This window comes from Simochromis diagramma, unplaced genomic scaffold, assembly GCF_900408965.1.
Source record: "Simochromis diagramma unplaced genomic scaffold, fSimDia1.1 OVJJ01000361.1, whole genome shotgun sequence".
Classification (NCBI taxonomy): domain Eukaryota; kingdom Metazoa; phylum Chordata; class Actinopteri; order Cichliformes; family Cichlidae; genus Simochromis; species Simochromis diagramma.
Window position 1 is genome coordinate 7,843,164 of NW_024386860.1, and position 13,655 is coordinate 7,856,818.

General features: G+C 39.8%; 1 protein-coding gene across 3 annotated transcripts in view; it reads right to left on the reverse strand.

Annotated features, from left to right (window-relative positions):
• Positions 1–3,320: 3,320 nt before the first annotated feature.
• The window catches only part of bcam (basal cell adhesion molecule (Lutheran blood group)), a 47,740-nt gene continuing 37,405 nt past the window's right edge, over positions 3,321–13,655 (reverse strand). The window contains exons 10-17 of one of the 3 annotated variants that reach the window (XM_040030298.1): positions 13,091–13,232; positions 11,934–12,061; positions 11,136–11,277; positions 10,196–10,213; positions 9,584–9,616; positions 7,924–8,059; positions 7,196–7,295; positions 3,321–5,399 (exon numbers count right to left, since the gene is read on the reverse strand). In XM_040030298.1, coding sequence (XP_039886232.1) covers positions 5,397–5,399; positions 7,196–7,295; positions 7,924–8,059; positions 9,584–9,616; positions 10,196–10,213; positions 11,136–11,277; positions 11,934–12,061; positions 13,091–13,232 — 702 coding nt within the window. In that variant the 3' untranslated portion in view covers positions 3,321–5,396. The remainder of the gene's footprint in view (positions 5,400–7,195; positions 7,296–7,923; positions 8,060–9,583; positions 9,617–10,195; positions 10,214–11,135; positions 11,278–11,933; positions 12,062–13,090; positions 13,233–13,655) is intronic. The other 2 variants (XM_040030299.1, XM_040030300.1) reach the window with 2 other exon arrangements.

The window sequence follows — 13,655 nt, forward strand, 5'->3', positions numbered from 1 at the left end:
TTATTTATTCAGCAGTATTACTAATGCTGAATAAATAATGAGAAAGTTTGTCCTTGGAAGTCTTTTAGAAGAGCAACTGATTGTCAACTTCCCAATGAAATGCTACATATGCAAATTGTTTTTTTGTAAAAGAATTTAGTGCATACCTTTAAAATAGTTTCCTTAGTCAAAAAGTATCTGAAACCCAAAATGCTTTCGTTTGCTTTAGTATCCCGGCCGCCATTACATCAGCACAAACTGACACTGACATCTTTACTTGCATTTTCTAATTCTCTCCTGTCGACCTGTGCTCTTATCCTGCTGGTCTCCATCTTTGCTAAATCAAATCAAATCAAATCAAATCAAAATGTATTTATATAGCACATATTAAAACAACAGTGTTGACCATAGTGCTTCACAGTCAATAAAAACATGAGACAGTTAAAACAAACAATAAAAGAGGACAACAAACAATAGGTAACAACGCAACAAGCTAAAACAGCCAACTAGACAGAATCAAAAGCCAAAGTAAAAAAATAAGTTTTAAGACGTAATTTAAAAGACTGGATAGACTCAGCAGTGCGAATATGAACGGGGAGGTTATTCCAGAGTCTGGGTGCCACGGATGCAAAGGCTACTTTGTATTCAAAGCACAGATGGATTTCAGCGGGTCACATTGATGGGAGACTTTTAATTTCCTAATGGAACACGAGTGGTGTAGTGGGTGCGTGTCAGAACAATGGCGCTAATAGGCCCACAAGCACAGAGGCTGTGTAGATGCACGGTGTTGGGCTAAACTGTCAAAAGGTAATACAAGGTTAGCACACACTATTACAAAAGCTAGGAGAGGAGATTTTTAATGAAGAGAATGAACCAGCATTTTTTTTCCTCCTCACTCTTGATTAATGGTTGGTTTTGATATATCATTATAGCCGCTATTGATAAGAATCATCCTACTAAGTGCTACTGATCTATAAACAAAGCTGCACCGCAATTGGTTGATGATTGATGGATTCATTTAAACTGGTTCCCAAGTATAAAAGTGAGTCGACAGAATGCTGCATCATGAAGTCGGCAGCAAGCTCATCCATAAAGCAGTTATTGATGCAAAACATGGGCTTCCTCGATTTGTCTGCTCTGTCACAACAAATCATGGAATCAATCAATGTGGGGGAAATTTACATAATGCCGGTTATATCAAAGAGATTAAAATTGGGTGCAAGCTAGGAATCAATTTAGATGTCATCTTCTAGGAAGTGCAAGAAAAAACACACGGATGAATTACATCAAGAGCAATTAGATTTCTGGTGTGTGAATAGTTTAGAGATGGTGTTCAATGCTGTGCAAGGATTTTAGCTGGCACGTTATATGGCCAGACCTGCGTCCTTCAAACATTTTCTTAGTTATTAGAACATATATAAGTTTTTTTTAAAGTTTTTTTTTAATCTACTTTTGTCATAAAAGGTGATGAATCCAAATTCCAAAAATACCAGTGACCACCAGTGCTAGCCCTTAGCCTCCGTATAGACACTATTGTATCAATTTCAAACTCCTATAGTTATTCCATCCCAGTTTTTCAGAAAACCTTTTTCAGACCTTTGAACCGATGATGCACCTCGCATTCACACACTTAGGTATTCACACTGCCCACCTGTCCAGCTGATGGCATACCCCATCAGCCTTTTACAGCTGAGGGGTAAAAGGGACTGGAAGACCTGGAAACATGTTGCAATGACAGGAATAACGACACAGGGAGGAGCCGTGCTGCTCTCTGGCAGGAAGCACCATGCCCTCCTGTGTTTTAAATGCACTGGAAAACAGCATGCAGCAACACTACATATTAGCGGGTGGAGGAAGGTTTGGGGTCTTCATTCACCCCGTTCTGTTAACCGTCGGGGCTGGGATGCGGGGCCTCCTTGCTACTGCAGATAAGGAGGCGGACTGCTTTCCTCCACCCCAGAGAGAAGGGTTACATCTCCTGGGTCCGGGTATGGTTTGCCCCTCTGGGGGCGGGGGTACCCAGACCTGGGATATAGAGTATGTTTGGGGAGTGTGAATGTGTGTACAGTGCCTATTTGTGTTTGTCTCCATGTCAGATGAGTGCCGAGTATTTGTTTGTGTATATGGGGGTGGGAATGCCCATTTGTGTCTCCGTGCGCCTGTTCGTCTGTGTCAGCTTGGGTCTTAGACTCCACCTCTCTGGGAACATCTCAGGCTCTCCAAGGTATGGAGGCCTATCTCCCCTCACCACACTCCCTGTCAGTGGCTGATGCCCTCAGACGTTGGTGTGTTGGTGGTTCTTGGTGTCTGGGGCTGGGCACTCATGTATGTACCAACTCACCCCTGTTGGCCGATTGGCGGGGCCTGACACCTGTGGCCCGGCTGGGCCCCTTTCTGGTGGGTGGGGTGCCCTCAGGCCTCTGGGACTGAGGCCCGGTCCTCTCTGGCACAGCTGGCTGCCGGCAGAGCCCGCGGGCACGTCACTGCAACCCCCTCTGGCCTCTGCTCCGTGGCTGCTGGGTGACCTCTCGTTTGGGGCTCTCCTCAGCTGTTCCCAGGAAGGTGGCACGGTTGCCCCTGTGGTGGTCCTCCTTGGGTCCTCGTATGCTGGGGGCCTTTGGATGTCTGGGGCCTGGATCTCCACCATACCTGCTTCATGCCCTGGGGGACGGGGCTATAGCGCCCACACTCCCTAGCAGATCGTTACATGGAGAAACCTTTTGAATACAAGCGTGCTGATCCACACAGGTGTGCAAACGGGTGTACACACGGGTGTTCACAGACACAAACTACACCCTTCCTGCCTGCTACCACAAAACACATTGTGCGCTGTCGATCTTGCGTGCTGCACAATAACATGTAATATTTAGTATCTACTGTTATCTACTTTTGGCTAGTTTATTGTGATGGTGTTGTATTTATTATGTTGCTTTTTTATGTTTGTTTTCTCTCCTGTTTTTTTTTTTTTTTTATCTCCATACAGGTGATCCACGTGTTTTGTTTGTTTTTCTTTTTTTTCTTCACCCTTTCTCACCATCTCTTCTCCCCTCTATTTTTCTTTCTCTCCCTCTCTTTTTTCATTCTCTCTCCCAGTCCTATCTGTCCCGTCTGTAACAACCGAAAATCAAATAAATACATAATTAATACATAATCAAATGGACCAATATGGCAAGGCCATGATGATCCACTTGGTAAAGTAAATCCTCTGGGCATCTTTCTTGGCCTTCAGACAACAATTCTGATGGCTAAAGATCCAAACGGGACAGGCAAAAAAAAAAAAAAAAAAAGGAATAACAACACAGAGAATATTTGGGTGAATGGGGTAATTTTTCTTTTTTTTTTTCTTTTTTTTTCATTATAAATTCTACATGGCTGGAGCAAAACAAAAAGATACATCAACACGTCACAACAATGTACCACAAAATATACAGTATACAGTAAAGAGAGAAGAGTAAAGCATTTAAATGGAATCTAAAAAAATTCTCTTCTCTCAGCGAGTGGAAACGCATTGGAAAAAAACATCAGTAGTTCAAATATTAACAATCCCCTTTCTAAACAACTTTTATACTGTACCATATTATTTTGATATAAAACAAGTGGGAAAAAAAGAAATCAACTATCTATCTTCACCTGCCCCCACAGGGTTCCTAACACTCAACATGTTTTGGTAAGATCAGCAGACAGACAGTGAAAACACAATGAGCTTTGTGGGCACAGAGAGTGGTTTGAGGTGACCTTTTTAAAAAAAATATAAATCAAGGCCAATACTTCCAGTGTAAAACAAAGTAAAAGGGCATGTACCCCTTTATCAAAGCTTTTGTTTTCCTTTTTTTGCCTGCCGACAGTGTAGGGGATAAACAAAAACATCGTACCTAAACACAGACACACCTGCTGTGACACTCAAAAGCTTTCATTTGGTAAAAAATAAAAGGTAGATACCCCAAGAACATCCCCAGTCTCTCCCACACCTCCCTCCCCTGCCTGTTTCAAACTAGAGTGAGCCTGTGCAAGTGATTACTCCCAACAGGTGAATCTGCGACTAGTGCACCGCAGCTGCTCAAAGTCCCAGTTTGTTGTCATGGGAAAACAACAGCACAGCGGGCTACTGTTTGAGATTGTCAACCATTTCACCAAATTACACCAATTTCACAGCGAAATCTGGCGAAAACTGGGCTTTCTGAGCAAAACCACTGTGTGCTGTGCTCATGCGGATGGTTCCTCAGTTTTCACTTCACTGGCCCCAGCTTTCATCCTGAAGTAGGGGACCAAAACGCTGTGAAACACTGAGAAATAAATAGTAGCCATTACTGCTGGCAACTCAGTAACCACAAACACCTTGGACTCCACATCATGCACAGTACTCCTCCTGCTTGATAGGCAGAGTGAGCATTATTTGAATTTACAGAGGAAAACACAAGCACATAGGAAAACAAGTGAACAGTTGGTATACTGACATAATATACAAGTGCGCTGCAAATGGCAGGAACAAATTTGTACAACCTAATAGCTTGCTTGTTTGGTTGCTTTTCAGCTAGATTAAAAAAGGCAAGCAATTTTAGAGACAGAATTGGTGTTATTAAAAGCCTGGATTGTTTCTACTGAAAGCTAATTAGAGATACTGAAAGACATACATATATAAATATATATATGTATAAACAGTCACAGGTGGCAAAACTGCAATTAAACAACACTAATGCAAACACAGAGATTCTTTGAACAAAAACTCGACAGTTACGAGTGCCAAACAGTGTGCTCGGGGATTAAATGTGAGTGTAAATCATAGCTTGTTAGGGAGGTGAATCAAACAGAGTAACAGCCGGGTGTATTTTTGCCTAATGTTACCAGCAGAAAGGAAAGATATTTTAACTGCAGACTCCAAAACAGAAAAGCTGTTCAGTGTTATGCTTAAATGCAGACTAACACTAGAAGAAAATGAATTTGAGGTTTCCTTTGGGGCGAATAAGAAGATTCTGTCACTGTGTTTAAGCATGTGCCAATCATACTTCTTAGAACAGCTCTTCTCTGCAGAGGAGTGAAAGACATGATTGGTAAATTAATGAATTATCCAGTGTTGTCAGAATATGATTTCGCACATGTATCGTTTTAAACCTGCGGCAGCACAAGTTGGATAGAGGTCTAAGAACTCTATCTTTAAAAAAAGGCAAAGTAAAAAAAAAAAAAAACTCCACCCAACTTGGCTATTGCAGGTTATAAAACAAGAATAGCCAATGCTGAACATGCTGAGCAGCCACACCGCTCAACATAAACCCATGTCCCTGCTCCACCTCTCATTGCCCCCACAACTTTAATATCACCAGTCTAGTAAAAAAAAAAAAAAAAATTAGCCCTGTTGTCTTCATATCCTGTTATCCTCTTCGCTTCATCCTTCTGGGAGCCTTTTTCATCATCTGGTTTTATCACTGTCAGAGAGAAATGACAAAACTTAATAAATATGACCAATATGCAAAAACAACAAGAAACAAACACGCCTATTTTTTTGACAACTTCCAGGAAATATGCATTTATTGTCCACATCAAATGCAATTAAATGGAAAAATAATCCATATCTTCATAAATTCTTCATACATATTCTTTTTTTCTTCTTATTCAACAGTTAATTGCTGGTAAATTAATTCATTTAGATCACGGCACAACAACGACAATAGCGTAAAATCATTTGAATGTCGAATAAACGTTGTATCAGAAATATCTACAGCTAGGTGCCCAAAAGATCCAGCAGCTTTCCTGGTTTGTGGATGAAATCTAAATCTAAAGCATAAACCAAACCCATGGTTTTACAACACTCATTAAATTTGCTTCTGCATGACACTGAATAGTGCTGTTCTGTCAGCAGAGATGCACACAAAGTATTCAATAGGAGGTTGGAGGGTTTGAAGGGATACTTCAGATTTCACCTGCTTTTACTTTTTGATGAAGTTTAGGTTAAAGATTGGGACTTGGGCTGAGGTCTGCATATTAACAAGTTATTCTTACAAAGTGTACATGTGAGGCACTGGGAGTGAAACCTCTGGTGCCACTGCTAAAACCACAATCCCAGCACTGGTGCCAAATAGACACCTTATGTTATAATGTTTTCTTTTCATATCTTGCAGTATTTTCAGAGAACTTTATTACTTGGAGTTGACAGATAAATATAAGATACACAACATTTTATCAAAAAATACCACTTTTTATGGACAAGATATCACTGCTGTGTTATTAAACTTTTACAGACTTGTGTTACTTTACTTGGCATTGTAAGAAAATCCTTTGTCAAATGTAGAAGTCGAGATATACTTTCAGAATCCAGTGAAGTGCATCTGTGGCACGAAGGCTGTTTTCATATTTTAATAGCATCTCAGTAAAGAAATATTAACTTGATTATGTATGGAGAGACAGACTTTTACATCTTTCTTCTCTTCTTGTTATATCCATTTCAAAAGCAAAGGTAAATGTCCCTGATATCTCCTTGCAGTTATGAAATGTCATCCAGTTCGCTGTCAGCAGTTTCAAAAGTGACATAAAACAAGACTTTGAAATTCAAGTCACACATGCCACTACAGTAAATTTAAAGATGAAATGTTCTACATTTGTGATGACATTTCTAGATGACTCCCCGCAGCTTTCACACCACATCACGATGGAGGAACCACTTTTTCAAGCCAGCTTCCCTTGAACTAAAACTGACTTTAGACACTCAATCAGAATGACGGAGCTGTGTGAAGAGATTTCTGGTGACTGTATCGCTCATGTTCATGTCAACCAGGTATCAAGGATTCTTTTAGGTTAGTAAATGTCTGCAGGACTGTGCTCATCCTTGGTGATGCTAAAAATACAAAGAGGAATACTGGCACTACCTCGTTTAAATTGCTATAGGACTATAAGAGGCTTTTACATCACTAACATTTCTTGATGTTTCCAGCAAAAAGTGAGGCCTGACCACAGACACTGCCTGAAAATAACCTTTATTTCTATGCAAACAGTCTATCAAAATATGCAAAGGCTTTGTTTTTATCCACTGTGCTGAATTGTCCTTGACTTGCTCCTGCCCACTATTGTTCTGTGGTGTGACTCACAGTCATGAATGCAGAATCAGACAAAGTCACCTAAATTCTTAGAAAAGATAAAATGTAGAGGTCAAGTGTTTCCTTGCTCAGCCATTATAACTGTCAGCTGTACCATTCTCAATTCAGATTCATGGCTCTATAGGCCTAACCTGTTCTGTTGCATTTTTTTTGTTTAAGAGACCATCCTCTTCTTTGGGCTTGTCTGTCTTCAGCTCCACCACAACGCTACTGTTCGTCATTCCAGAGTTCCTAGAAATAGAAATGGAATAGAGAAAAAACAGTGAAAACAAAAGAAAAAGTCAGCGAGTTAAGTGTTTGTTGGGGCGAATATTTGCTTAGTTTTACAAATGCATGTAGACAAGAACGAATCAGTCTGACAACTTGTTTGCAAAATAAGCCTGTGCAGTATTAATGCAGTTCTCCCAGTGGACCTGAAATGTACGTATCCTGTAACTCTATTCTGCAAACTTAACATTTACAAATCGTACTTTATTGTGTCAAATCTCCAAGCAAATAAAGAAAAAGAAACCCTGCTCTTGCTGCTAATCAGGATATTCTGATTATTTAAAAGAACATTTATTCTTGCAGGACAGATGGCACATTTGCAATTAAAAAGGATTATGAAAACAAGCTTAGGAAAGTTGTTATTCTATATTGTAAAAACTTCAGATGTATTTTGCAATCAGCAACATCGTCAGTGCATACAAATAGATATCTATAGTCTTTTTAACAAATATTCTGGCATGAGCAAACCAAACACTTTTGTTTTTTTGTTACAGATTTTCCAACTTTTTAAGCACTTTGACTTTTAGTGTTTTTTGATTCATGTGATTATTAATCCCCCCTCCCATCCCTTTTGTCCCTGATCTCTACTCACACTTCCTTCGGGTCCTTCTTGCTGCAAGACAGCTTGTTGTTCTTGCTTAGGCAGTAGAGGAGGCCAACCAGCAACAGGAGGAGCAGAACACACACCACCACAGCTATCACCACCGCACTGGAGCCTCCCTGTCCAGCTACAGTGCCGCAATGGAAGTAGATATGGGAGGAGGGATGGGGGGAGGGTCGGGGGGCAGGTGGGAGGTTTGCGAGGTGGAGGGTTGGTGGGAAAGTTTGGGGAAATTTGATTGGAGGACAGATGTTTAGGGGAATCATGGAAGGGTTGATCATGGTGGAGGAGGTGTGAGGATGGAATGGAGAGTTTTCGATTTTCAAAAAATCAGTGGTGGGGAGAGAGGCATCGTTAGGGGAGGTTGATTGGTGAGAGAAAGAGGAAGGAAATTGATTTGATTTGGTGTTATCATGGGAGGGAGAGAATGGGAAGATAGAGAGCGAGAGAATGAGATTTGATGGAGTCCAGGTGAAGACAGTTGATGGATGGGTAGTTGGAAAGGTGGAGGGCAGAGGATAAGGGGCGGGGATTGGGATGTGGGGTTAGTCTATCTTTTGAATGCAATGACTGAAATGTGATGCGACCCAAAAACAGGGCCTATGTCTACGCAGATAATACTAGACAGCTAATGAGAGCAATGAAACAACACTGAACATACTCACCCAACCACCTACACTTGTATTACTGTACTTGTGAAGACATGATGCTATAATATGTTTTCTCAAGCTAACATTACTAACCCTACAAAGATTACTGAAGCCTATTAAGATCCAGTCATAATCGAAAACTATATTTGTTTCTGCTCCTGTCACTGTCCAAGGGATAAAAAAATCTGCCCACCTGCAACACATCATTAGCAAGTAAAATGTGAATTATTCATTGGTTTTACAGAGGGTCATTTGAAATGTTATTGTGTATTGGTTCTGAGTATTGATTTTCTGATATCCCCAGGAAAATGTTGGCAGGAGTACTTTTAGTACTTTTCTAACTTAAACTGCAGTGCTACAGTATGAGCCTGATATTACAGTCTGTGGTGTCCTTACAGACAAGGTCAAAGATGCTTCCTTTCCTGTGTATGCTAAAAAAGGAAACCTGGAACATTTCCACCAAAATGTTGAAAATGAGTAGGATGCATGAAGTCTTCTCTGAATCCCGAAGTTATAAAATTCAATTGATGTTCCCAAAGAATACATTTTTTAACTAATTTGAATATTTTCATGACTGTTTTGTTAAATTATCACTTTTTTAATTATTATTTTTACTCGCTTTTTCATAATGTGGGGGTTTGGGGCCTGTTTATTAGACGAAACAATGGCATTTGGATATGCTCTATAACATTTTGGCAGGCATGTGTTAGCTTTTTTAGTTTTTAACATTAAATTATTTAGGAAATAAGCAGGCTGATCAAAAAGGAAATATTCATGATTGGTCTTTGAATTGTGTGATACTTCATACAGGACCTATCCATTCTCACTTCTCTAGAAGCATATCTTCTCAGCTACAGTAATACAAGTACAGATACACAAATACTCTTGTAAACACAAATACATAAAACCTTTGTGTGTGTAAACAGCCATCAATACACACACAGCAACTTACATTTGTAGACGAACACCATACACATGTCAATAGGGTTAGCGATACAGACCTGACGTTAGCACAGGGTTTCCAGAAAGCAGCACTTTAAGAGAAAAAGAGTTTCTCAGTCCCATAGCATAGCAAAGCAACAACCACAACACACACAATTCACACCACTAAAAAGATACTTAGCTAAAGTTACTTAATCTACACACAGCATCGGATGAGCGGAGAAAAGCAGAAAAAGCAAGGAATAAGAAGGCAGCTGGAAAGAAGAGGTGACCAAATAGACACAGTAAAGAGACGAAGAGAAGAGTGGAAGGAACAGAATAGAATAGAATCCTTTATTGTCCCCAAGGGGCCACAAAAGCTTTTGGTACCATCCACAAAATATAGGACAGACATCATACAAAGGTGACAAGAGAAGAAGAATAACAATGTACAATATCCACAGTGTTCGGTAGTTAAGAGGGCAAATATACAAGGTTACAGTACAGCAGAGGAGAGTGTGTGTGTGTGTGTGTGCGTGTGTGTATGTGTGTGTGTGTGTGTGTGTGTGACATGGAAGGGCTGGGGCAATAGGAAGCGGATGGAGGGGAGTTTCTAAATTACAGGGTCTGTACAACAAAGAGTCCTGAGAGAAGAAGGGAGGAGAGGAAGAGGAGGAGGGAGAAGGTTCTACCTTCAGCTGAGCTGCCAACTGCAAAAAGAGAGGAGGAGAAAAAAAAACAAGAAAAGCGAGATCACGAAGATGTAAAACAGCAATTCAGGCACCAGCTACAGCTTTATTATCAATAACTTTAGTGAGAGCCCATTTTAAAAAGCAAACCATGAAAGAAGCAAGCTATAAAGGTTTAGATGCAGTTTACAAAAGGTGAAAGAAGATCAGACTGTAGTTGATGTTATTAGCAGGATAAGAAGTTACTGGCATGGCATTAAGACACACTGTGTTACCTTAGAGACTTGTAATCATGAAATTATAAAAAAAGAAATTTGTCAGTTCAGATCATTATGTGTTATTATGTATTTTACAAGTTTTTCTTCACTCATAACTACTTGTGTTAGATCGTAAATGTTACTCCTAGACACTTCTTTAGCAATGAAGATGACATACAAATGAGTTTTAGTGTTGTGGCTGCACGGATCGTTGCAATTTCTGGGCGTTATTCTGTGTGTTCCCTTTGTGTACACACACAATAAGACTAACCATTTGGTCACGTACACAAAATATATGTCATATCCACAACTGGCTAACTGTAAAAACATTTGTTTTTTTTGCCATAACTTTCATTTCAATAGTGAACAGCTTTTACAGAATTGAAGATGATATCCAGTTTTCCTCACTGCATCCATGTAAGTATTTATAAGAAGAACTAATGAGCAGTGCATTCCATTTTAATTTGGTAATATGCCAATCTCCAAACACTTATTTTTTAATTACTGAATATGTGATTATGCTATGCAACTTTTTTTTTTGTTGGTAAGTTTTAAAATATAATTTGACTAAAACCAGCGAACGCTGGTTTCATCTGTTCTGCATGTCCAACGCAACTTTTTAACTGAATCACATTTTCAGGTTAATGAGGAAAACCCAGTGGAGAAAGAGAGCTTGTTACACTGACCTTGTTCGAGAGAAAGTGGGAAGACCGTGATATCTTTTCCATGCTCATTTTCGACCTCGCAGGTCACCCCGCCATTTATCATATCAGCAGTGGTTTTCAGGGTCAAAGTGCTCACCCACTTGTTACCTTTCACTGTTATCGACTGGAGGGGAAGATAAAAAGGAAAGAAGAGAGATAAAGGAAAAAGGCCAAAGTAAATTAGTGTCGTTTGTCAAAATCCTTCTTTGCCTTTTGCCTATATGAGTTTGCAGTATAATTCTTCTTTTATTATTACTATCCACTTGTCTTATGAGTCCCATTCCTATTATTTTAAACAAACTTCTCATATGTGATATTTCTCTCTACCTCTCACTTACAAACAAAAATCTGCTCGTGAAAATTATTAGTTGTGCTCTCATTTTTAATCTTCCAAACATCCCTACTAGTTTCTGACATTATCACAGTTTTTCAAAAAGATGATTAACGTTTTATCTTATTTTATCAGTTTATGTAATATTTAATAATGAAGGCGTACTCCCTCTACAAGTTTCTTAAAAGCTGTTTTCGCTTTTTTTCCCCCTTTAGTAGAGCTTTTGAAGTTTTACACAGTACTCTACCAAGAGTGATCTTAATACGTTATGAAACATAACACTTTAATCTTCTCATATTGACTCTAATGGAAACACAAATAGTAGCAGGGCGCTTTTCATTTGAAATACGCCTTACTATTATTTCCAAATGAGTTCCAATACGTTCATTTTACTGATTCCTGTAAACTGGAAAGACTCATTTTTCTCTCAGCTTGACTCAGATGTCTACCTGTTCTCCTCCTGAGGGCTGCCAGGTGAAGTTAGGGGTAGGCACACCGTATGCTACGCACATAAGGGTCACCTTGTCTCCTTCCTTTCCCACCTTCACAGGAGCAGGAGGGTCAATCACTGGCTTTCCTGGACAGGGAATGAGAATGTCATGGGTAAGCAAAGTGAACAATGCTGCATAACCTTAAACACATACAGTTATACCTCAGTTCTCCTTTCAAGAAGGAAGCAACTTCTACTTCCAAGCTGCTCCCAATTCCTTCCTCTAACCAAAACAATACTCTGCACACTCTGGCACTGACCACTGTTATTATACTTTGTGTATTGGTATAGCGGTAGCAGTTCAGTGTGTAGTACATAGCAAGAGTTCATGAGTTAGTGAGCTATATCAAGCATAAAGTCAGAGTTTTCTGTCATTCTAAAGGCTCTATTTTCACCTAACTGAATCATCGTGGTAACTTTTGCTGAAGACATAACGTGGTTAGTACCAGAGTGTTCACAAATGTTTTTATTTACAGCATGCTTTACATACAATATACAATATAGATTCCCTGCTGGGGGAATGCGCTTTATATGTGCAAGCTGTTAAGCTGTACCTTAGATCAAGAAAGATGCCCAGTTGTAAAGTTACAGCAGTGAAAACATCTGTGTCACACTGTCACTAGAATGTAGATGTACTCAGAAAAGCCATATATGTATTTTTTGCCTACTGCTATGTCTCTTTTACACTGTTCAATTAACAAACTTTATTTCACTTTGATCTTCTGACAGACTGGTCTCCTTTTATGAGCTGTGAGACTCTCTGTGCAGAGAGAAGGAAACAGAGAAAGTTGATATATGACCATCTCGATACTACTCATTTTACCTGGAGTTTTTGGTTTTGTCAAGCCAAAGAGCTCAAAGAATGCCTGGCCTCGCTGAACATCCTTTATAGTATATAAACTCTTCTTACAATGAAGTAGGAATTCCACTTTTGTTTCCAAACAGTAGGCTCTAGAATGCTTACAGTTACCTTAAAGTATTTAGCAGTGGAGAAACATGACAGCCTATACAGCATGAGTACATTACTGTGGTTTAAATTCTTCTATTTACTCTGAGATAAAGTTTTATAGTGTTCCTGTGAGTGTGGGTGTACTTGTTTCGTGCATGCACTTTTACCTTTGACTGTGAGGTTGACGCTAGCCTGGGACATCAGTCCTGGCACAGACGGAACAGCTCCAACACAAACATATTCTCCAGCATTTTGATAGGAAACATTCTGTACTGACAGAGTCCCGATCGTAGACAGCACCTCAGAGCCCTGCAGAAACACAAGCACACTGAAGAAGAACTGGACTCATAATATTATGCTTCTGCTCTTTTTTTTTTGTGAGTAGAACAGCGCTGTCAATATCTAATTTGATGGCACACCACTGTGATGGGAAAGCAGAAAAGGAATCTTCACACACACTGTTTGAAAGCGCAGTGATAACAAATCAAAGTCAGTCCTCCATGATGAACCTGTCTCTTGCAATTCTTCTCAACTTCTTCTCATAGGAATTCATCTTTCTAAGAACAAACACATTCTCTGCCCAGAAAACCAGCTGCCTGCGAGTTTCCATCACACCCAAGAGACACAACAATAGATACATAGGTTACAACAACAGACCTGACACTGGAGGAGCACTCTGCACATAACAAGTGGAGAAACAGGAATGAAGACTAAACACACCAAAGGTATATT